The 25,307-nt window shown below is 31.4% G+C and overlaps 2 protein-coding genes across 4 annotated transcripts in view; one reads left to right on the plus strand and one right to left on the minus strand.

Moving 5' to 3' along the window:
* Positions 1 to 1,027: 1,027 nt before the first annotated feature.
* LOC127715586 (complement C1q-like protein 4) overlaps positions 1,028 to 25,307 on the plus strand; it is a 62,731-nt gene continuing 38,451 nt past the window's right edge. Inside the window, exons 1-2 of the mRNA XM_052221678.1 lie at positions 1,028 to 1,122; positions 2,392 to 2,466. Of these exons, the coding sequence (XP_052077638.1) occupies positions 1,050 to 1,122; positions 2,392 to 2,466 (148 nt within the window). The 5' untranslated portion in view covers positions 1,028 to 1,049. The remainder of the gene's footprint in view (positions 1,123 to 2,391; positions 2,467 to 25,307) is intronic.
* LOC127715551 (calpain-15-like) overlaps positions 5,583 to 25,307 on the minus strand; it is a 33,085-nt gene continuing 13,360 nt past the window's right edge. For all 3 annotated transcript variants that reach the window (XM_052221639.1, XM_052221638.1, XM_052221640.1), the window contains 12 exons: positions 23,570 to 24,431; positions 22,416 to 22,612; positions 21,896 to 22,079; positions 20,313 to 20,457; positions 19,865 to 19,937; positions 16,580 to 16,705; positions 15,524 to 15,685; positions 13,425 to 13,583; positions 12,595 to 12,782; positions 10,571 to 10,725; positions 8,081 to 8,259; positions 5,583 to 7,682 (listed from right to left, as the gene is read on the minus strand). In XM_052221639.1, the coding sequence (XP_052077599.1) occupies positions 7,502 to 7,682; positions 8,081 to 8,259; positions 10,571 to 10,725; positions 12,595 to 12,782; positions 13,425 to 13,583; positions 15,524 to 15,685; positions 16,580 to 16,705; positions 19,865 to 19,937; positions 20,313 to 20,457; positions 21,896 to 22,079; positions 22,416 to 22,612; positions 23,570 to 24,409 (2,589 nt within the window). In that variant the 5' untranslated portion in view covers positions 24,410 to 24,431 and the 3' untranslated portion in view covers positions 5,583 to 7,501. The remainder of the gene's footprint in view (positions 7,683 to 8,080; positions 8,260 to 10,570; positions 10,726 to 12,594; positions 12,783 to 13,424; positions 13,584 to 15,523; positions 15,686 to 16,579; positions 16,706 to 19,864; positions 19,938 to 20,312; positions 20,458 to 21,895; positions 22,080 to 22,415; positions 22,613 to 23,569; positions 24,432 to 25,307) is intronic.

Here is a 25,307-nt window from a genome sequence, read left to right on the forward strand (position 1 = left end):
TAACTGGGTTAAAACTATTTACACGGATATACAGACATGGGTTAAGACCAATGGGTAGGTATCAGAAACTTTCAAAAATTCACATAGAATAAGACAAGAATGTCCTTTGTCAGTTATATTGTCTGTTTAGGCTGTTGAAATTATGGCTCAGAAATTTAGAAATAATAAAAATGTAAAAGGTATCCCTGTAAAACTAGATGTGAGAAGTCATAGTATTGCGATTTCACAATTTGCCGACGACACAACACTGTTGAAATAGTAATTGCAATGAACGAAATAGAAATGTTTGGTTCTTTTTTCATATTTATTATTAAATAGAAATACACCAGTGGGCTTATGGATAGGGAAATTGAAATCGTGTAAAGATACAATCGTCGGGATTAAGTTGAGAGATAAACCTATTAAAGCCCCAGGACTGTTTTTTCTGACATGATGAAGAGGAATGCCTAAAACTAGGATTGTTAAATCGGAACATGAATATTTATTGTATGGAAAGAAAGAAATCTTTCCATGTAAGGAAATATATTAAGTATAAAGACTTTAATCTTGCCTGTATTTACATTTCTGGGGACCGTTTGTCTAATTTCAGAAAATTGAAAATGGAAAACAGAAGCTTTAAATATATTTTGGATGGGAAACCAGACAAAGTTAAAACAAAATTATGATAGGTCCGTATAAAACGGGGGTTTAGAAATGGTTGATTTTAAAAGTTATTTTGTGGTTAAAATTGGCTCGGTTGATTGTTGAAGAGATAATTTATAAAATAAAAACATTCAGAAGATGTCGGACGTAAAGCGACTAGAAAAAAATGTTCATGTCCTCTTTTCGACCATGTGAGCTAGTAAACATTCAGTACATCAATAATAAAAATATATTTGAAAAAAACTTTTCTTGAATTTGGCAAATTTTATTTCATGCTAGTTAAAATATCAGGTTTCATTTTGTTTAGACTATAAGACATGCAATGTGATCATTAGATGTATAACATTGGCATAAAACCAACGAAAAACAGTCAACATCATTCCTGCTATCTAACAATAGTGAGGACTATGAAGGTGACTGTACAGTTTATCCTTGCCTTTCTTACCATGAGTGTTAGTGTTTCAGGAGACTGTGATGCTGGTAGGTGTAATACGTTGTTTGTTTTCGTGTACAACTTTGGTAGATGAGATAAATCTTAGACCCTAAGGTAAGCCACAGAATGCCTTAAGTAAATCCAATGTTATAGTTTAAAAGAGGTTGAAAGGGCAAGTAATATAATTTGTCTTTTGTACAATTGTATTTCAAGAAATGTATATATATATATATATATATATATCAACAGCTGATTACAAACCTGGCTAATCAGTGGAATATTACAGGATACATCAAGAAATGTTTGGACTCTTGAAGTAACAATGTAACAAGCATATTTGGTGAATAAATATATAATGTCGTTAAAAAAAAATAATTGGTGTTTGCTTAAAGTCCAGTGGCAAATATATCATGCAATTAAAGACGAAGCTCTTTAAAGTGTTTCTATCCGTTTTCAATTGTAAGTATCAGTATACAATTAGATCTGTCTTTGCAGTTAATTCTTTTCAGCGAGTATTTCATTCAACAGAATAAATTTATTGTGAGTATCCAATGAGTTTCTGGAATTCGAAAAAAAAATGTTTCAAAGGTTAATAATTGAGATAAAGCAAAAAAAGGCATTTATGCAATCAATTTTCTGATAACAGACAGTTAAAACATGCATGGGTTGTTATGGACTTTCTGTGCTGTAACAGTATGAAATTTACTTTGACGTAGCACCATCGATATTAGAGTTAAGGACAGTCTGATTTCTTTATTCAAGTTATAAACTTTGCACTGTCTTTCGGCATTAGCCATTATTCTTTGAGACGATATTGTATTTATTGTTTAGCTTATATTTTTATTTGTTTGCTTATATTTTTATTTGTTTGCTTATAAAAATTAGAAGATGTGGTATGATTGCCAGTGAGACAGCTCTCCACATGAGACCAAATGACACAGAAATTAACAACTATAGGTCACCGTACGGCCTTCAACAATGAGCAAAGCCCATACCGCATAGTCAGCTATAAAAGGCCCCAAAATGACAAATGTAAAACAATTCAAACCAGCAACCACTGAATTACAGGCTCCTGACTTGGGACAGGCACATACAGAACGTGGCGGGGTTAAACTCGTTTGAAGGTGCCAACCCTCCCCTTACCTGGGACAGTGGTATAACAGTACAACATAAGAACAAACTAATATATAAAAATCAGTTGAAAAAGGCTTAACTCATCAGATAGATACACACAGAAATACATCTAACAAAAACAGTGTGGACGTGGACGTTGTTTGTTTGTTTGGTTGTTGGATTTATTCTTTTTTTTATTATAGGAAAGACAACATGTATCACAGAAGACCTACTTCAGATGTTCATTAGAGTAAACAGACAAAGTGACATAAAACCAGGTATGTCTCGAATATATCAAATTCTTGTAACAATTATTAAAAGCAACAGAAAATTATAAAGCAATCATTTTGTTTCAATAGTTCTGTCTGTAACTAAGGGAAGCCGATATTTTGTATTCCGGAATGTATTGACATTTAAATTCTCCAAAAATGAGCAAAAAAACTCACATTTTGCACCTACTAATCTTCTTTTTATAAAATTGTATAACATCCTGAGGTGGACAAGAAGCCAGAAAAGTGCTAGGTGTTTACGTTTGACACCAGAAGCATGCATATGACGTCATCTAGTTTAGGTGTCAAAGAAGATATCAGCATTTCGCGGAATTTTTGTTTAATGAAAATTTTACACCGCAATAATGACTACAATTGAATGATTTGTTTATTTTGCATTAGAATAGAAATAATTGTATTGTATTTGAAGCTTTGTGGACGTCCATCGGTAGTTGTACTGTCGCAGATATCTGTTTAACTGTCACCATTTCTCGTCGGCAGGTAAACTCAATTTGCGGCAGTACAACTACCGATGGACGTCCGCAAATCTTCAAATACAGTGAAGTTATCACTTAATTAGACCTTTCACTACAGATCTCAGGTTTGCTATGATCAAATGGCGGTTGATGCATGTAAAGCAGGATACCCTTACCATGTTCACGCACGCTGACCTATTGTGCAGTTCATGTGATTTCCTCAGTTTTCGTCTGTAGTTTGATTTGTAACTTCTTTTTGATAAATTTCTGAGAAAACTAATGCTGCCTATACTGCTATCCAATGACAGCATAGCTATTTGCCTTGAGTAACAATAAAATGCCGAGTTCAGCGAATACAGAGAATTATCAAAATGGATTTCTTATTTATCGAGCAGATCAAATTACACAGCAGTTGCACAAAGAAAACTGGACAAATAATCTTACTAATGAATTCTGTACATCTCACGTTCTTAATATTATGTGTTATATAAATTAGTTTCTACTGTAAGAAATATTTTACAAGAAACTGACTACTGTGGTTGTTCTCACGTATTAGTGATGGTCTTGCAGTGTTGTCAAACAAATTAACGTATACTCTATTGAAATGTATTTCATAGAATATATTGTAAAGTTGCTTGCTTGTTTTTGGTATTTTCTAGTGTGTGTTCTAGTTCGTCTGTTTGTGGTAAAAATATTGCATAGAAGGTTTGTAAATAGAAATACAATGAACATTTTTACATTGTAAAATCATCAAAATTTCAATTAGATACTAAATTCTTTTCTTCAAACTGTAAAGCCGAATAAAATTGAAAATCAAATGTACTTCCAAGTTAATTGGCCTATGTGTATGTTACAAGACCGAAAAAGAGGATTGCTTTCCTAGCTTTCGTAAAGAATTCTCAAACATTGTCCAACCATGTGATAAAGTTTGATGATGTAGAAACAAATATTGGAAACCATTACAACCCTACCACTGGAGTGTTCACAGCACCTATAAATGGCCTTTATGTTTTGTCTTCCATGATTATGGCATATGGTAGTACCGCGATTCAGTATAATTTGCGAAAGAATGATTCTATTTGTTCTCACGGATATACAAAAGGTAGTTCTCAATCCCAGACATTTATCTTTGAACTCAAGAAAGTTGACCGTATTTACATAAAGCACCGAACTTCAACTGGTCAAAAAATATACGGAGAACGTTATTCTTATTTCAGTGGTTACCTTTTACAATAAAAGAATAAAAACATGTTCAAATTTTGACTTATTTTATATAACATGCATTCATATATGTATGAAAATCTTACCTATATCAAGCTCTTATTTTCAATGACTGAGAAACTAATGTAAAATTCATCAACGATACCAGCGAGTCTTTTTTAATAAAAAAATATTACGAGAAAAAATATTGTGCGGTTATGCAGTTGTAAACATGGAGTCTACTGGCTGCCAGGCCATCTGCTAAATAACCGTGTTCGCCGTACACAACCCAATGAAATTGTACCAAAAAAGAAACATGTATGACAATGACAGCCATCCAGGTTGTTGATAATATGCCTCTTTGTAATATATCATACAAAATTAAAATTAATAAAAGATGTAAAAAATGTTTTTCATCCAAAAAGCCTTAAAAATCTAAATAGAAATAGAATAAGATGGAATGAAATGAAGTGAAATGGTCCCGAACAATGTAAACAAAACTTATAAAAAATGTTCTATGACCAAATCAGTTCTGTTTTTCCTCTTAAAATGGAGTCAGTCTTCTTTATAGACAATGGTAACGTAACAGTCGTTGATAACTTGTAAGCAGAGTGTAGTACGATTCATGTTAACGGAGGCTTCAATGATTGAAAAGTTTGTTTTGATTGACGCCTGGCAATGATTCCTTGAATGTTTGTTTACTGTTTTACAGTTTGGAATTGAATGATAAAATAATCAGATCCAATGGAATTGGACCATCTTAGTCATATTTGCCAACAAAATGGAACCTGAATAAGTAATGTAAATCCAGTCTTTTGCTATACCAATTACAAATATAAATTATCATGTACTAAAAGAATGATTTTAACGTTTTTGTTGGATTTTCCCAATAACAAATAAGCGGCACAAGATCTTTCACGATCCTTTTCACGATCATCAAAAAGCGGTGCCCGATCTTTCACGATCAAAATTATGAATTGTTTACAAATGTTATATATTTTTGCAAAATTTCTGATAAAGTACACGTAAAATATAAATACAAGGGTAAACAAAATGAAACAAACACTGGAAAAACCAAAAAATAGAATGACCATATTCATCTGAGAGGTTTAAATAATTATAATTCATAATTAAAAACAAGTTCAGGATCAAACCATCAAAGTTATGTGGGTTACCACTGAATACGTTTTTGACATCATTCAAACTTATATAATATTAAAAGGTAAATTATTTAAGGATTTGATTGAAAGAATCTTAGACACTTAATTTAACTCACCAGGAGTATATAAAATAGTCAATATAAGACCTTATAATCCTTGTTTGTATGCAGGGTATACAACTGTCAAATAATCTAGAACACTTTAAACAAATAGCAGATAACATCATTTCATGATACAAAATGAATGTGAGATGCAATATTTGTTTTAGTAAAAATGTCAAACAACAAGACTGATTTTATAAATTTATTAAAAATGCAAATTTCCAAAATATGTAAGTATATTTATGATAGTATACATATTAAATTTCAAAATATGAATTATAAAGGAAATGCTCTATTACAGACAAGTGCTCGATTAAGAAAATAAAGAATATTGTATATTTATAATTAACACAAATTATGAATGTTTTATTTATATAATGACTGAGAACAAGAAACAAGAAGCGCTAGGGAGTCTGTTTTGTTCACTTGGCATCTATATTTGTGATTTTGACTAATGTTTCTCCCAAATGCTTATTTGCTTTGTGGTTTTATTCAGGAGAAGGAAAATTCTTCACATAATATGTTAAAAATAATACTTGAAGGGCAATAATTCCACTCTGTAAAAGACATTGACTGTCGATTTAGGCCAAGTTGACTTATTTGTAGATCATTTTAGGATTATAAGATTATAGCAATAAATGGATAGAATTGGTCATTTATGAGGAATCGACTTTGTTTCAACCATGTTGATTCATTTGAAGTTCATTATCCTACTGGTCGTTCTTTTTTTTTAATACTTTGCATGACAATAACCAAAAAAGGGAAAGTTGTTGAAATATCATTTCAAGGGAAACAGTCCAAAATGGAATGTTCGATTCTTAAGAAAATTTCATGTTTGATAAATCTTCACCTATTGATAATTTGTAGCTGCATTTTGTTTAATCTCACTGCTTTCGTTTTCATATATAAGCCAAAACAGCAGCTTTATCCCTGAGGTCTTGAGTACCTGTAACGGTTTTCTTACAAATAGGAAAAAGAGGAGAATTGCTTGTAAAGGATATGCCATACATCATAACTGCCAAACATTTTTCCCTTTGGTTTTAAATGTGAAATCCTTTAGAAGACGACAAAATCCAAGTGATGACATAAGCTCATATTATGTGAATTACTGTGACTTGACTGTTAGTGTTTCACTAGTGATTAGTTGATAAATTGTTTTGGTGAAACAAAGGACAAATGTGTCAGAATTTGGAATGAACAGCAATAGAGACACACTAGAATTCAAGAAACATTAAAAATCGTATCAGATTTCATGCTCGTCATCTTTTGAAGGTTAATAAAGAGAGAAAAGGGTAGTTCGCCTACATAGTTTGCTAATTATATCGATATCAATTTCTTCCTAAAATAAATATCAAAACGATTTTGAATGTATATAGTCATGAAATGATAAAAAAAACGATGGATGTGAAGTAAGCAGCCGGTTCGTTATTCGATATTCGATATTCAATATCCAACCGGCTGCTAGCAAAAACATCCCTTTAGAAATAATAATGTATAGAATTATAAAGTATAAAGAATACAAACATGATTGTCTTGTAAAAGAAACAATGAAATACAATCATAATGATATCAGTCTAGAACATCACACACCCTAATAATCCCCTTCACACTACTTGTTGTTTCTAAAAAAACGTTAATTACATCTACGTCATTTGATCTGTGATAAAAAGTTGTAATCATACTACATTTTTCTTCTTTTGATGTTAGAGAATTAACAAGTATGAATTAGATCGATGTTACCAAATGTTTACCTGGAGAGACTCTTACGCTGAAAAGGTTCAACAAATTGTTTAATTAGTGGTTGAAAAAACCCGTAAATTTCCCTAAGCGAAAACTACACATGCATTTATCAATTTTTACTTTGTCACAACTATTTATCCAAGTCAAGCACATGCTATTATAATCGAATAATCAATTTTTACTAACATTCTTCTATTATGTGGAATTAAAATAGCATATATTCATCCACATAAACGTTATTGGTTTACCACACATAATACAAACTAGAAGTTAAATTTCCTAGGCTTTTATTCGTATCATGAAGATCAGAAAAAAGAGGAAAACTTTATTTCCTTCTGATCTAACTCGTGAATTCTACAAAAGCACATCATGTAATTGGTCTAGGAATATGTAGGCCCTCTAGCTCCCTCTGAATTGCTGGTTTATGAATTGTTGTCTTGTCACCATAGTGTTCTAAGGTTGATGAATTACTACTAATGTATGATGAAGAAGATTGGCAACTGTATCCAGCTCTGTTATCTATTCTAGTCAATAAAAATATCAACTGCCTAGAAAAAAACAAAGAATTTACTATTCAGTGTGAATAGTACTGATACTTTAATACTTTTTTTATATTTGTAAGTATGTTTGTAAATTTAATCATCGACATTGTTTCAACATATCTCGTACAAAACGGACCCTCCATTATTATTTTAAATTGGAAGCAGTGTTTTCCAATTATGCATAGCTTTGCTACTGTTTAAAACTAACGAAATATCTCCAAACTCAACATGATATAAGAATGACTCGTCGTTACTTTATTTCTGTCAATTAATGTTCAATAATCAGTTAAAAGAAATATTTGCCTTTTTTCAGTAATAATATAAGATGCATAATTCAACATAAAAAGTGGCTGCAAAACCTTTACTATTGTTCCTGATAAAAAAAATATCTCTGAGATAAATACCTATGTCCTGGTGGTATTACATCTTGTGTAAACATAGAACCCCTGGTGCTCATCAGATTTCTTGAGTTCGAACAGTCTTCCTGTATTGAGAGATACTCCTTTTCGTCTTTATTTTGAACTATCAATAAAATTCCATCCAGGGCAAGACTGTAGGTGCTAGCCTTATTCTCCTTTAAATTCTGAAAGAATTCAACAGACCAAAAGCTAGTCATCTACGTCTGATAGAAATTAAGACATAGTCTTAACAATAAATGACCAAAATAATTCTTATTCTTTTTTTGTTTTAAATAATCGATCTTTTAAATTTGAGCTACAAGAATTAAATATCTCTGACTTGTTTTTAATACAATGTCATGGTATAATAATCGGAATTCAGATATGCATCAAATATATGACAAGAAAATTTTGAATTGTGTATATACATATATCCCGAAATATGATTCGATCCTGAATATCAAATACGTCTTAGAAGATGCTTTGACAGATATTCTATTACAATCTGATAACTCTTTAGCATAGTTTTCTTTTTTTTTTCTGAAGGGATTTTCGTGAACACTATTGGTTTTATTCTTCTGAATTGCTCCAATAGAGTTATGTGAAAGAACGACTGAAATCGACACTATATAAGTTTTACCAGCGGCGTCAATCAGGTGAATTCTTCAAAATTCTAATGATCTACTACAAAATCTTCAGTCACACTTTTTACAATTGTTCAGTTATAAATATCGAAACGTCTGGTTTTACACTACTATTCAGGGTACTCAATTAAAAGATGGATTACATTGTCTCATTTAACAGAACTTTTTTCTATAATAATTGGGTCAGTTGATACAAATGTATTGTTTTTGGGTTGTTTTAGGTTATGAATAATCTTGCTTTGTGAAGAACCGCACTGATTCCCAAAACGTTTTGATTGACAACATATTTGCTTAGGTTTTTGGATTAATTTTTTAACAGACAGTGGGTATATCAATTAGTCCTAATTGTGCACCCGTACTGGCCGACTTGTTTTTGTACTCAGATAAAACAGAATTTACAAAGAAAGAACATTTTCAAAGAAATAAGACAAAATCCTCTTGAAAAATCTTTAATTTTACTTTCAGAAACAGATATAAATTAATGATGTCCTGTCACTCAATAATCCACATCCACATTTCAGTGAGTGCTTGCATCTAGCTATAAAACCAGGTTTAACTCTCATTTTCTATGTAAAACACCTGTACCATTTAAGAAATATGACAGCTGCTTTCAGTTTTTTTTTCCGTTGGTGGATAGAGTCTAGTGTTTGATTTTGTCAGTTTTTATTGACTTCCCCCTTTTGTATTTACCTTGGGGTTTTGTATGTTTTTTATACCTGTTCTCGTATATCCCAATGAACTTGAGATAAAAGATACTTCTCATGCTAGATGGTTTACTTCATATCTCGATCTTTTCCTCAATATTGACACAGATTGATGACTGAAAACTAGAATCTATGACAAACATAATGATTTCGATCTTTCTATGTCAACTTCCCGTTTCTCAGCCGTAACATACCCTCAGCCTAATCGTATAGCGTTAACATATCTCAATTGATACATGTACGTTATGATCGTGCATGTTCACACGATAGAAACTTCATTCACAGAGGTGTGTTCCTTACATAAAAACTGTTCCAACATAGGTATAGCGAAGAAATCAACAGAACATAAGTTTTACGGTCACCATCACGAAGTGGCTATCCTACACGGTATGTCTGTGTCACAACTCACTATCGACATGTTTTCACGGTTTAAGATTTTCAGATACTACAATAGTCATGTGATCTGTAATTTTACCGATTGTTACATTAGTCTGAGTGTGGATTTGCATGGCGACGATGTATGCATAACAAGAGATGCTTACCCTGAGACATTCCCTGTCGCCCCTTTTGGAGTTCATGCGATTCCCTCAGTTTTTATTTGTTATCGTGGTTCTTCTCTTCCTTATCAATTAATGATATTTAAGTACTGGTTAACTACTACTGAAGTTTTAATTTACAAATCTCCCTACAGAAAATATTGTTCCGATATTTTTCTGATTACTTACATCATTCGCATTTTGATGAGCGGGAACATTCATATAAAGTTGAAGTTAAATGATATGGTAAAATTTGAAAACACGTCTATCCTGCTGAGAAGAAAGTGATAGAGGTTGTTCGAACTGACAGGTGAAACATTATACCCTGGGGACTTTCTCAAATGGGGTGATATAAAATTGGAATAAGTATTGGCATTGGTCACTACTCAATAATTTGTATAGATATGTATTGTCCCTGTTTTACTATGTAACTTTATTTTGAATTACTATATAATAAGAAGAGCACGAAAGCTGAACTGAAGATTTCCTAAAAGTTTCATTCATTTTCAGACACTGATTGTTTAGCTTAAGATACAAAGTGTAAACAAATTAATAGATGGATGAAAATAAAAATAACAATACACTTTTGCATTGATCTGAGGAAATACTTACCTGTTGCTTTCCTTCATCGACTGCTAACTGTATCAAGGTATCTGCCAGAAAATGTTTGTACCCAGCATTTATAGAGTCATTCTCTTCTACCACAATATTCTGTGTACTGTGTATTGTCAGGACAAAATCACGCTGGACATGACTTCCATGTTTTCCTGACAAATTAAAACATACTGTATGAGAGTGGATATGTTCTCTTTATCATTATTTTTTTTATATAATTACATTACATGTATGGTTCATTATAATACGTTATTTTGATTGGCTAACAGCAATCTCGCGTCATTCTGAAATTAACCTTCATATCAAAATGAAATGTAACATTCTTGATGACACAAGCTTCCACAATAAAGTGCACAGGTACATAAAAGAAAAACTTGATAGAAATCGTGTTTTCATGATCCTAACAAAAAAAGTATTGAATGCTTCGTTAAGTTATTTTATAGGGTTGTAAAAGCATTGACGTGCACACATTTTTAGAATGAAGCGCCTTCGTACAAAATGTACTTCGGTCGCCGCTTTTACACCCCAATAAATTTACAACAAAAAGCATTCAATTCTTAAATCAATATATTTTTTTTAATTTTTGTTTATTTCCAATTATATTTATATGTTTGCAACCTTGCATTCCTCACATAATAGTGCTTCCAGCTTATTATCAAGATGCATATTCTAATGGATTAAAACTTTGTAGTATTTAAAATCTTTCACATGCGTTTGTGTCCAAGTTACGGACATAGTTTATCAGCAATCAAAACTACGGCATTTATATGAAATTACTGATTCAAGGCGGTGTGTTCGGAGTTTTAGGGAGGGGACGTTGTCAGCAGTTGACTCTATCAATGTTCACATATAGGTAGTGTACATTAGATAAAAGTCCGTATCCTCATGAAATAGTATCATAATTGGTCATATCCCCCTTTACACATGTATTGATCCGTCTAAATTTAAAGACAGAATATACGAATTTGACAATGGCAAACACATTTTTTTTTGTAAATAAACTGTCAACATGGCGATCCACAAGGTTTATTTGGCATCAAAAAAGAAAATTTGCCATGGTACTGCATTCATGTAGGTATATGTCCTTTAATGTTTTGCTTTTATGGAAACTTCTCACTGAACTATGGAGCTACTTCAAATTCAGGAGAACATGACTTAAATGAAAAAAAAATCTCAATAGTATAGTAACAAAAGATCTTTTTTTTTAAATTGTTTCCTATTCAAATCAACGTTGTTCAGGTAAAACAGATGATTATGATGGCATATCATTATTCTACACGAGTAAATAATATCTCAATAGCTTTATGTCACATTAATCTATTATGTCTGTTTGGGGTGATAACCAAATTTTGTCAATATAACGGAGCTATAAACAACTGTCATTCAAGTAGTAGGTTTAGATAGGTATAAAACCAGGTTCAAACCAAAATTTTTTTCTTCGGAAAATGCCTCTACCAATTAATGAATATGACAGCTGTTTTTCACTCGTTCCGTTGGTTAATAAAATTTGATTTTGTCAGCTTATATGGACGTCTCCTTTTTGTATTTACCTTGGAGCTTGGTATTTTTGTTATGCTTTTTTTTAATCTTTTTATGACCAATGACAATATGGTTAACTAAAAAGAGAGGCGAAGAATACCAAAGGGACATTCAAACTCATAATTCGAAGATAAACTGACAACGCCATGGCTAAAAAGGAAAAAGACAAACAAACAACAGTACACAAAATACAACATAGAAAACTAAAAACTGAGCAACACGAATCTCAACCAAAACTGGGGGTGATCTCAGGTGCTCCGGAAGGGTAGGCAGATCTTGCTCCACATGTGGCAACCGTCATGTAAATTTGGCTTATTGGACGGAAAGTTATTAATAATGAATGGAAACCTTGCAAAATCTAATTTGTATTGCTTCACATTTGAGCCATTTGACATCCTATTGTTACTGAATATACAGTATAAACTTCATCGTAATAGCTTTCCTTCCCTTATCTATAAAATAAATTAAATTCAGCCTAATACCTCCATCTAAATGTTTAAAAGCCAGACATGCAATGGTGTATTCTCCCCTTTCTAGATGTTCAATTTCACATCCAACATAACTTTTGATGTCTCTCTTACTATGACCCACGGTTCTCAGCTTTTTACCATCCATAATTTCCATCACCACTATTAACATGTCAACAAAGTCTTCGTTGCTGCTGCTACCTCTGAAAATATAAATTCTGGAGACTAAAATATATTAACCTAATTATTGCATTATAGTAAAATAATAGAAAAACAACGACAAATATTGTGACAAGGATTGTTTTTTTATATTCTGGAAGCTATTAAGTTGAAACAGACATTTTTGCAGATTTCATATTGGATTCAACTTTCTAGTAATCTTTTGATGTTATACTGTGTTATACTAAAGTTGTATTCCAGCAATAATATACAAAAAGTGTATCAAATATTATCTAAAGTTTTATACTTTTTTTGTTTAAATCCAATGCAATTGTTTTAAAATTCTGTTGTTCTGTTGTTCTAATGTAACAGTTTGAATAATGTTTACAGATCATTTAAGTACTGAGGAAAAATTATTTTAAAAAATTCAAGGACCAAAAACAATCTATAATATTTCGGAAATCCTACTTTTAAAAATTGAAGAAGAGTGTTGAATATACAGATATGGTTATGATTATTATGATTTTATGGTGGTTTATGGTCATGAGAATTTTCAATTTTCCAAAGTTTGACAGATGAGTCTAACAAAAATGTTATCAAAACCAAAATATCATCAAAATAATAATACCCTGGTTATAATTAATTACTTCATAGGAAATAATCTAGTTATGCAGTAAGATTCTTACCTTTTATTCTTTTGGTGCAGTCCTACACAAAGATCAGTTTTGTTCTGTACATAAACTTTTACAAACTTCCATGGTCCATCAGCAGATGATGGAAAAGATCCCTTGATTCTTGTTTCATGCCAGTCTCTTGTTTTGCAAATGTCTACATCACCAAAATGCCTGATTAAAAATTCAAAACACATCTGTATTTACATATCTGATATATGAAACTTAGTACTTTTATTGCTTATGAGCCTGTACTAAGTCAGGAATATGCCAATGATTTTTCACTCGTTCCGTTGATTATTTAAGTTTAATTTTGTCAGTTTTTATGGACATCTCCTTTTTGAATTTGCATTGGAGTTCGGTATTTTTGTTATACTTTTATTCGTTCACCCAAGATATGTTAGAACGTCAAATCCATGAATTTTATAGGAATTTGATTCAAATAAACATATTTTTCTCATTATTGAAGGCCGTACGGTTGCCTTATATCCACTTTATTTGAACTTTAGCGGATAATTGTCTCATTGGCAATCATACCACATCTCCTTTTTTTCATATAAAAAGAATTTAAAAAAAATAGCGTTTGAATTTGTCAGTTTTTCTGGACTTCTCCTTTCTGAATTTGCCTTGGAGTTCGATATTTTTGTTATACCAAGAAGGGCATCCAAAACCCAAAAGATGAAAAGGGACAAACAGCACCAAATCTAAAAGGAAAACGCGTAATAAAAGACAAACTGTAGTCCACAAAACACTATACAGAAAAAACGAACGATTGCGCAACAAGAACGCCACTAGTCACACACGTTGGAAATTGAAAAAAAGGTTGTCTCTCTTTCTGTCAACATGTTTTGTTTTCTCTCAATAGAAGCCTTAACCACACAGTCATAACTTTTTTGTTTGATGAAATTTATGTTTGTTTCGGAGATACTATACCGACATGTGATTGGTATTCTGATTGGAACTATGTATACCCTTCTTATTGCAATTTTTTTCATTTTCTGTTATGAATCTTAATTTAGGGCAAAATTTCATAAAGATCCAATATACAAAACAAAATTAACAACACAAGCCGATATAAGAATACAATTTCATTAAGCAGGATATTCAGTGAATGGCCACAGGTATTCGTCACTTGTGATTTTCAAGAAATATTTCATGTGAAACTACTTTTTTTTTCCAAAAATATTGTGGGGTCATTTCTAGTCGGATTTTATTTAACTTGGTATCAATAAAAGTGCGATTGTCAAAGGCTTATTTGGTAATATTTTTGTTGTGGAGCGTTTTCATTTTCTAGTGATATAAACACAAGTGTTATTTTGGGTTTATAAATTTGCTATATATTTTTAAATTGTAAAAAAAATAGTACACGTGTTCATATCAAGAAAAAACAAAAACGATAAACTATGCCCAAATAAAAAAATATACTTTAGACAATGTTGTGTCTTTTAATACATAATTTGTAAAAATTCAACAATAACTGACTTCAAAATTTAAAAAAAAATCTTGTTTTTGTATGAAATACAATTATTTAATGTGGAAATATATTTCTACCCGCAGAAATAAATACAAAGAGGTATTCCGCATCCAGTTTTTTTGTAGTTAAACTGTTAATAAAGCTTAACTTTTAAGACTTGTCGTTCAAGTATGTCTCCTTTAGTTTTTAGAGCCATCGATAGTATTATGATAATACCGTTGTTTTTTAATCACTGTGACTCGTATTTTGGGGATAGCTATCGTTATAGAATTTGCTAATTGAAAATTTTAATTTCTACTATACAGCGATTTCATGGTTAAGTGCTTTTCCTGTACTTCTTTGTTTTTTTTTTTTTTTGTTGGGATTGAAACCTTTCATGCCGTTTGTTTTTCTTCTGATCGAAATGAAAAAGGGTGTAGCTCAGATCTCAAACAAGTTGTTCTTAGGAGCCTGTATCCCTATCCTGGCATTTTTTTTATTGAAATTGATACAATTCAATAAGAATATTTGCGTTTAATGAAAACTGTGTTGGCCGAAATCTTAGATGCAGTTTCACACTCTTTGTTTTCTTTTTGATATAATAAGAACTTAGATACTCCATAATTAACATAGATTTTTTTTTAAATAAAGAATGCCTTACTTTCTAAAATCTTTGAACTCCATCCAGAAAATTCCATGTTTGTTTCCATCTGGTTTAAGTTTCTGTTTGACCTCAGGTTTGACCTTCTGCCATTTTGGAGAGCTATCACTCCAATCGCCTTTCCATGATTCACTACCCCATGGATTTCTGATTTTTAACAATCTAAATAAAGGCATATATCAGTTGTTTTCCCGATGAAGACATTTATGAAAATATAATGAAGAAAAAAAAACAAAAATCAAGCACGTTGGGCAAACGTTATAATTGAAAAGGATATGAAAAGGACTATTAACTTCTGTCATTTTTGCTATAGGCATACTAAAAAATGTTTATTGTATTGAAAGTTTGTAATGAAGTCCTATATGTACTTTTAATTTTCTTTGACACAAATAGTGAGGGATCTCATGGCATGATATATTATGACTGTTGTCTATACGAATATACTCATCATATTTACCAGGATTAGAATTTTGTACGCCAAACGCGCGTTTTCTCTATAAACAAAGTACGAAGTTGAGGAGAATTGAGGACCCAAAATTCCGAAAGATTTTACCAAAGACAGCTATGGTTATCTATTCTTGGAGTAGAAAATCCTTAGTATTTCGAAAAATTCTTTTGTAAAGTTTTGTAAACAGTTAATTTATTATTATTTCCAAACCAATGATAATTCATTGATCAAAGAAGTGCTGACTACTGGGCTGGTAATACCCTCGGGGAGGAATCCTCCTATAGCAGCTTAAATGTGAATCTTCAGCGTATCTATCTATTTTTTTCGCTATTTTATGTTTTTTGTTTTTGTTTTGTTGTGTATTTTGTTTTTTTTGGAGGATGTATTTTTGTATTCATTACACAAGAAATTTCACCCATTTTACATTTTAAGTTCTTTTTATGCTGTGTATATATGCTCCTTAAATCCATATCGTGTTGTACTTCTTATATGTAAAACTGTTAATGTACTACAATAGTATGATACTGTCCAATCCAATTTTGCAGGTTCAAAAGTTGTCACACCATTACAGGAAATATTCCTTCCAGATTGACTATGTAAATACTTACTTTTCTCCAGTATCCATATCGTATACATCTAGTAGAGAGTAGGCATGTCCTGTTATTAGTCCAAGTGATTTACAATATTCTGGGGTAAATCCATCTTTAGTTTCACATGATGTACACATCAAATACCTATACAAAGAATTAAATCCATTGATGTTATTTTAACCAAAAGGTTTAACCTACAATTCTACAACATATTCTACACGAACTATAATTACCATTGTCCTCATTTCACATATTTACAAGGTTTTTGAAATGGTCGATCAACTGAGATGAAATGAAAGAAATGCAACTATATAAAAAATGTAATTGTCTATCATAAGTAGTTTTTATCAAACTAACTTGGGCAGAAAACTTAACATTGAAAACTGGTAAATAATTGAAATTCACTGACCCATGACCTACGGGGGCAGGGCCTCGAAATAGTCGTCAAACTTATATGTACTAACAGTTATGCAACTTTAAAGAAAATATCATTGATCTATCACAAGTAGTTCCTATCAAACTGACGTAAGCAGATCACTTAACAATTGTTGACACCGTCGCCACCGGAAAAGCAACACCTACGTCTCACCTTCCGCGACTTCCGTCCAAAGCGAGACAAAAAGTGATTGAAAAATTTGCTATCTCTTGATTGTTAAAACGCTTGTATGAAAGCATTGTTCAATTCCATGAAAGTCTGTTAAAGCTATTCATTTCTTAAATGAAATATCCCCGGATTACATCTTTATGTTCACTTTAAAAATAAACTTAGTAAATTTTTCATTAAAATACAGAATAATTAAAAAAAAAACACATTTTTTAATATTTTGTTCCATATTCTATTTCTTGATCATGAGGAGGCTTCTGTCCAAGTTTCATAAAATTCCATGAATATTTGACAAAGTATGTGATGTCTTAAAAAGTTGAATCTCAGACTGTCTCTAAAATCCAATCATCAACAAAATGCGGAAAAATTTAATACAAATATTTTCATAAATTTGCTCTGGATGCTCTCTTTTGATCAGAAAGAAGCTTCTCACCGATTTTCGTACATTTGAATGAAGATTTTACAAGGTCAATGATGTAAAAAAAAATTAACTACAGACTGAACCTAAATGTTTCCAACAGCGATGACGATTACAGAATAATGAATAGCTCGACTTCACAACTTTCGTCACATGTGAGACAAAAAAAAATAATGCCTCTCCACAACTATAATATCAACAAGGGGGAAATGAAATTGAAGAAATAATTTGATCCAAGGGCAAAATCTAAATAAAAAACCTTAATTATGATGTTATCATAACAAGAAATCAACTAATCTTCGGATTAAATGTGAACAAAATCAGATTCCTTGAGTATATGAAAACAATTGGTCAGAATGTGATTATATTATCTAATTGTACACTTTGTTTGGACTAAAAACTCTATATGATATGTATAATCTTGTTCTCATATATATTTATATTCTTCAATTTGGCAATCTTATTGACAAAACAAGAATGTGTCCATAGTACACGGATGCCCCACTCGCACTTTCATTTTCTATGTTCAGTGGACCATGAATTTGGGATCAAAACTCTAATTTGGCATTAAAATTAGAAAGATCATATCATAGGCAACATGTGTACTAAGTTTCAAGTTGATTGACTTCAACTTCAGCAAAAACTACCTTGACCAAAAACTTTAACCTGAAGCGGGACAGACGGACGGACGGACGGACGAACGAACGGACGAACAGACCGAAAAAATAATGCCCCTCTACTATCGTAGGTGGAGTAGGAAAAAAGCAGAAAAAAACTAAAAATTGAGTAATTTTCCTCAAAAATCTTCATTTGAAAGACTTCCTTTGCTAAAAGAAACTAGACAAATATAAGTAAAGGTATTTTTGATTATGAAGATATGTTTTGGAAACGTCAATAGCTTTAGTCTAGACATTTTTGTGACAAATATGACATTTAATGTTCCTTGTTCTTACTTTGATTATGCAGTAGTTCATCACGACCTCAGATAAAATATACAATACACTAAATCTTTTAAACTAATCAAAGTGTCCTAATCAGAGCAGAAATTGCAATTGAATTATCGCTACAAGACAAAACACACAAATTAAACATGATTTCATTGATTTAGTTGATAATGAAATGCAACATATATATTTAGATACTAGAATAGTCGTCTTATCTTAATTTTACCGATTGAGTCCTATTACCTATTTTGACATTTTGACTGAGTGTCCATTCGCATGGCGGATGATGCATACATAACAGGAGACGCTTACCATTTCGACCCATTCGGTCTTGCTTCTTTTGCAGTTCATGCGATTCCTATAGTTTTTGTTCGTTACCTTGATTTGTCTTCTTAATTGATCTATGAGATTTGAACATCGGCATACCACTGTTGCCTTCATATTCATATAAAGAAAATATCTTCTTATCATATATTGGTTACAAAAAAACAGCAATATGGATTACTCTTAAGACACACAGTTTCATATAATGCAAGGAGACAGCTCCTTTATAAAGGCTGCATTAGTGTACCGATGTTCAAATCTAATAAATCGATTAAGTAGACAAAACGTGATGGAATTAAATCATTTTTCATCAGAGTTTCTCTTTCTTGTTGCTTCAACACATTATAATATATATATATAATATGTCTTCATTATTTGAAATGAATTTATTTTCATCAGAAAGTTTACTAGCATTCGAATTAGTTTTTTTTATCATGTATGGTTTCAAAACTGTTATTGGTCTCGGGCAATGAATTAAATAATTGATTTCGTCTTGAACAACATGTTATATATTTTTTTCATCAATATCTAAATAAAAATATCTTCCTTTCTCAATGTGAGTCCGCTTTCTCTACGAATAGTAAACAATCTTATTTCATTTGCAGTTTAACAAGTAAGATATTTTCTAATTTGATTTTTTTTTAAATTTCGATATATCCTTAACTTGTTTCCAACTTTGGAATGCATTTTATGTTCATTAAAAATCCCAAATTTTCTTAAATATAGTTTGTAGAGAATACAAAGAAGTTGTTTTGGTGGGACTTTTACACTTGTCTATTTTCCTTTGACCGAATGAAAGAAGATAAGTATATCTGTTCATACGATTAAAAAAAATTAACGTCATTTGAAAATGAGGAATGAATGGTGGGTTTTGCTAATAGTTGAGGGCCGTAGATTGTCTTGTAGTATTATAAATCCCTGGTCTTTCTCTTTCGGTGCAGTTTTGTCTCGTTAGCAATAAAACCACATCTCCTTGTTTTTTTTATATTATGATTCCATTTTACTTTCCTTACCTGCAATCTCTTGCATGTGTCAATGTTGACCAGATTAACATGTTATCAATGGTCTTTGAAAAATCTATTTTTTCTATAAAAAAAAATCATGGTCAACCATATTTAATACAAGCAAAGTAAATCATAGATGCATTTTTTAATTACCTACTGTGTAAGTATTCTCTCGATTTAGATAACGAGGAACCGTTTCCCCTAACAAATTACAGACAATCATGATTTCAACAAAACAATATAATTCAATTCATTTACGGTTTCAGTCGACATATTGAAAGATTTTACATACTTACATTATCACAGATTATCATATTTAGGTAATATCTTGTGATTTTTTATTCACATGCAAGTAACTGGCAACTTTAGCAAAATAAAAACAGTTTCAATTATGTAGAAATATAAAAAAAAAGTAGTATCAATATTTTAATCTATTTGACCTAGGAGTATTTTTTACCATTTAAGGACAGATGTTCACATGGTTCACCAGTAAGTAATGACAAAGATTCAACTGTCCTTCCAGATCCTAATGCTTGATAACATCCGTGCATCTTAGCTGCCGCCTTCTCAATCAATGGAACCCATAACTGGCCTCTTCTTGCCTGCAATTCATTTTTGATGATGATGGATATTTGCTTAACATCCAGCGACAAATTAAATGCATATTCAGGACGAGAACATTTTAATGCAATATGAACATGAACCCTGCTTTCTACTTGACAGAAACGCTGAGCTAATGTTTTAACTTGCTAATACACAAAGTATCAGAATACAGGAAAATCCCCCTAACACATAATTATGCAACAGAGTCGACCATTCCTTGCTCTTACTCCTTAATGTCGCGTGCGCTTATTTTTAAGTCCTTGGTTTAACCAGCCGGTGATCGAACCCATGACTTCCCGCTCTTGTGGGGAGCATGCTACAAAGATTCCACAAAGGCATTTTGCATTAAATACAAAACAAATATAAAAATTTAAGTACAACGAGAAAACATCTTTTTACCTTTCCTTGAAAAGGTTGATGTTTAATGTTTCTTTATTGCAACCATCTGAAACTAAGATCATATAATGCATTCAACTATAATTCAGTTGTTTTAAAACACCGAAAAAATCCAATTAAGATGTCATTGTTTTTTAACCACTTCCCTTCTTGGAACTAGTTTCCCCAATCATAAGTGTTTTATTTCTGTATCAATATTTATAAAGAACAAAAAAATACAAAAGTTAATGTGAATTCTATATTTTAAATCCTTTTCAGATAACCCTTATTAATTGATTTAGACATTTTTGAGAATCACATTTACAGAACAATTAAATGAAATTGAATGAAAACATTGAGAAACAGCTTTTAAAATTTAGGAATCTGCAAATGTTTCAGATGTTTTTGAATAGTTAATATGATAAGTTCTAAATGGAAACCGTCTATACAAAGTAAACAAAGACGCATTACTGTTGATACTGATAAGTAGAACTGCCAATTAAAGAATGAAATCAATGTGTAAATCTGTCAAAAGTATCATTGATATCAATCATGGTTTAGACTGAATTGGATTATCGAAAAAATATATAGTTTAAGTGCTCAATGCTCTATGTTTTCATTTCAATTGCGCATTGTCCTCCGGATCGTGATTTTATGTTTATGGGTACGAAGTCGTGGATTGATGACAAATTGAAAATACCACTTTTTAAAATTGCTTAATATCTTAGTTGATTTTTAATTTCGTGGTTTAACACATTCTGCATACAACATTTTCAAGCCTATAAGAAATTTATATTTTGTTGAAAACGTTTGTGTTTCACCTTTACTTATGAAATCCATAATAAATAGTACCTAACAAATAAAAATGCTTCCATCGTTTTTCAACTTCAGGAAACTTTTAAACTTCAAACCATTTTCAGACGTCAAATTTATGATACATAGTATTTTAAAGTGACCTTTTCTTTATATTTTAAACTAATGAAGTACTGCTTAGATAAGTTCTTAATCTGTTAATTAGACTAATCAGTAAGCTAATATCTTTTATCCTTTTGCCATTCTTACCTTAGAATATTTTAGTCTTTCGTACTGATCTACTGGGAAGTGGTCATCTAAGACGACAGTTTTCCAGATGCCATCTTTACAGAGTCGTACAACATATGCTCCTTCAGGACAGTAATTTTTTGTAACAACAATTCGTTCAACCAGCTTTTGTCTCTCAGCCACTACAGCCAGTGCACATATGAACCTAAATAAATTGGACATATTTCTAAATGTGGTATATCAAGAAGCAAATATTTCCACATCAATGTAAGGTCGATAGAAATAATCTATTCTTTAACATTTGATATAAAGCTTATTGTCAAATGTTCTATCAAACACAAGATGCAATTTTTCTCCTTACATGAATGGTTATTGAATGGTTCTATTTTTTATTTGTTCTTCAAAATCTAGACAAATTCGATGTATAATTCATTCAAATTTCCCCACATACATTTCACATAGAAATAGAAAGGGAAAAAAATTACATAGATTTTCTTATCCCCCCTAAAACAGTACTAAATTTGTTAGTTGATCCTCTCACCAGCAGTTTCCAATTTCTCCTTGCATAATATCATTTGCTGTGGGTTTGTCATAGACTTTCCAATGTATAGGATCTTTCCCGTCATCCTTAACATCTTTTAATCTCTTCCATTTTATGTTGCTTCCACCAGGTCTATGAACTTTGAAGAGGGAATTGTCATTTGGTGGAAAATCCTTATCGGTAAAGTTTATCTTATCCTGTAACAGTCAACATGTTTTGTACATATTTACATGCAAAGATGTCACTTAAAAATGAATATGAATAATAATGCTATTAAAACTTTTAAGTGAAAAATTTCTGGGTTCTTTTTACCTTAAAATTGTATAGCTAATGATGAGGCCATATAATATACCTTCTAATTGGTATAAGAAAATGTGGTCTTAGTCTATTACTAATCATTTGACTGAAATAATTTGGTCAACTACCATCTATGTAACTTTATTTCTAGACTACAATTTCAAAATAAATTTCCTACCTACCCATTTGTAGTTTTGATATTTAATACATATTGGTTTTTTATATAAATTTGCTGTGTTACATTAATTGACCTAAAGACAACATCTTCCTTCATTCGTATATATTCTAAAACATGCCATGTGGCTGTAGTTAGTTTGAGATGTCAATTCAATGAATATTGACACCACTAATCAAAGAATTCAATATGTGTACAAATTGCTTGTGAACCAGAGGAAATGTTTGGTGTTATGTCAATGAAACAGCAATCCAATACCACAAAAATGCAAACGACAGTTAGGGGTCAATTAATGGTAATTAATAAAAGACATGTTTTATACAATATTAAGCTCTGTATTGACCCGAATCTAAAACAGCTGCATTGGTTCCTGAATAGTTTTGAAACAAATCCACCAAAGGGAACTACTTAACTATATATATATATTAATAAACAACCCTAAGCCTTTTCAGACTGTGCGGTCGCAAATAGAAATAATAATTTATATCCCTTAATATTTACCTAACTATTCTTTTGTGACCTTTTGGTGTTCAATACCTTGCCAGTTCAGGTTGTGTTTGGTGGCTTGTTGTTACATTGACAAATCTTATTTCTTTTGTTTAAAACACTGAAAAAGACGCTAACAATCTGCATTGTTGTTAAGACCCAAACAGACGGATCGAATAAAAAGTTGAACACAAACCTGTTTACAGTTTAAGACAATTTTTGCCCATTCTGCTTCTACTTGTCTTGTTTTTATGGTTCTCAAATTCTTAGCTCGGACTGACTGCCTACGATCATGTCTTAAAGGCTTAGATAGTGGTCTGTCTATAAAGTTTATCCCAGTAACTCTAGGCTTACCAACGCCACATTTTGAACATGTTACACTGATGTTTTCAAAAGAACATATTTCACAAGTCCATTTATCCCCACCAGGCAATGGACTCTTCTTTTCATGATCATTTGAGTGTTTGTCAACTGGGTTTATTTTCCCTTTATCTAAGTCTTTTGCAGGTTTTGGTAGATCTGGATCTTTTCTCCTCTTTGTACAATTGCTACACCTGTTAAATTCTTCAGAAGTAAGATTGTCGCATACATGACATTTCCACTGTTTTCCCTTGGGAACATTACAACATGGAGCCTTCATATGATTGCACTTTTCACAGACATCTTCATCTACACCATTAGAATATTTACATTGGCAACATTTCCATCGTGATGCTAAACGGTTATCGGCTGAACGTGGTCTCCTATGTTTATCATCAACTGGCCTAACACCTAAAAAATTGCTTTTCACAGGTTCTTTCTGACCTTTATCTCTACCTAGACGATCGGCAGATTGTGGACGTTTCCCTTTCCCAACACTTTCATTCCGAGACTTTTTACACATTGAGCATTTTAAATCAGAAACAGGATTTAAGTAGAGGCAGGCATTGCTTTGGCATCTCCATTCAGGATTATGTAAATGTCTGTAACAAACCTCACATCGTTGTTTGTAGGGAGGATTTTCTACTGTACACTCTGGACATACTATTGTTGACATTCTGAACGTTTTCCTGAAAATTCTATAAAATATAGATAAATATATAAAACCCTATCGTCAGTACTGTATATTAGTAATTTCAGTCATTGTATAGAAATGTTAAACTCAGTAATTTTCCATATGAATATATCAGACTTTTCTAGTTGTTCTTTCTTTGATGTCTTGTCACATTTCAACCAATGTACAATTCCTTTCATTATGGAGTTAAATGCTGTTTTTCAAACATTTATTCGAAATGAAAACAAGTAACCATCACGTTTTGCTTGACGCGCGGAAGTTCTTCTTCCTAAAATACGATTATTTTAATCTTTCTTTCATTTCGTATATATTTTCTAAATACCACAACCAATTCTCTCATCTGTAGATTTTCAACATAAAACAAATGTATGTTAATCACAATTTAAATTTGAAATGAAAATTTTAAACACAAAACTTCTGCATAATTTGTAGCATTCCACGTGAAATCAATTATAATACTTCATATAGCTGAAATTAGCATAAATGAAGACGTTAATCTCATAATTGATAGCTCGCCAAATATTTCCCAAATTTAAATCATTTTTGTACTGTACATGTATATCGTAGGACAGAAATATTGCTATATATTTATATCAATTTCCTAATAGAAAAGAAGGTTTTTGAATATCAATAATCACGCAATATTTAGTCGGAAAAACATAAGTACAACATAACAGTTACACCAACTAACAGAGATCAGAAACTTCTATTTCAAATTCTTACACGTTTTTTCTGTGTTACTTTTTTCGAAGTTCAAAAGTCTACACAATAAATATAACTAAAGGGTGAAGTAAGTACTGAAATATGTAAATTTCTTTATGTTAATATGACAAAAGAAATATAATGTCTGCTGACCAAGAATTTAAAATATCCTTTAGAT

This window comes from Mytilus californianus, unplaced genomic scaffold, assembly GCF_021869535.1.
Source record: "Mytilus californianus isolate M0D057914Y unplaced genomic scaffold, xbMytCali1.0.p SCAF_9, whole genome shotgun sequence".
In the NCBI taxonomy this organism is placed as follows: domain Eukaryota; kingdom Metazoa; phylum Mollusca; class Bivalvia; order Mytilida; family Mytilidae; genus Mytilus; species Mytilus californianus.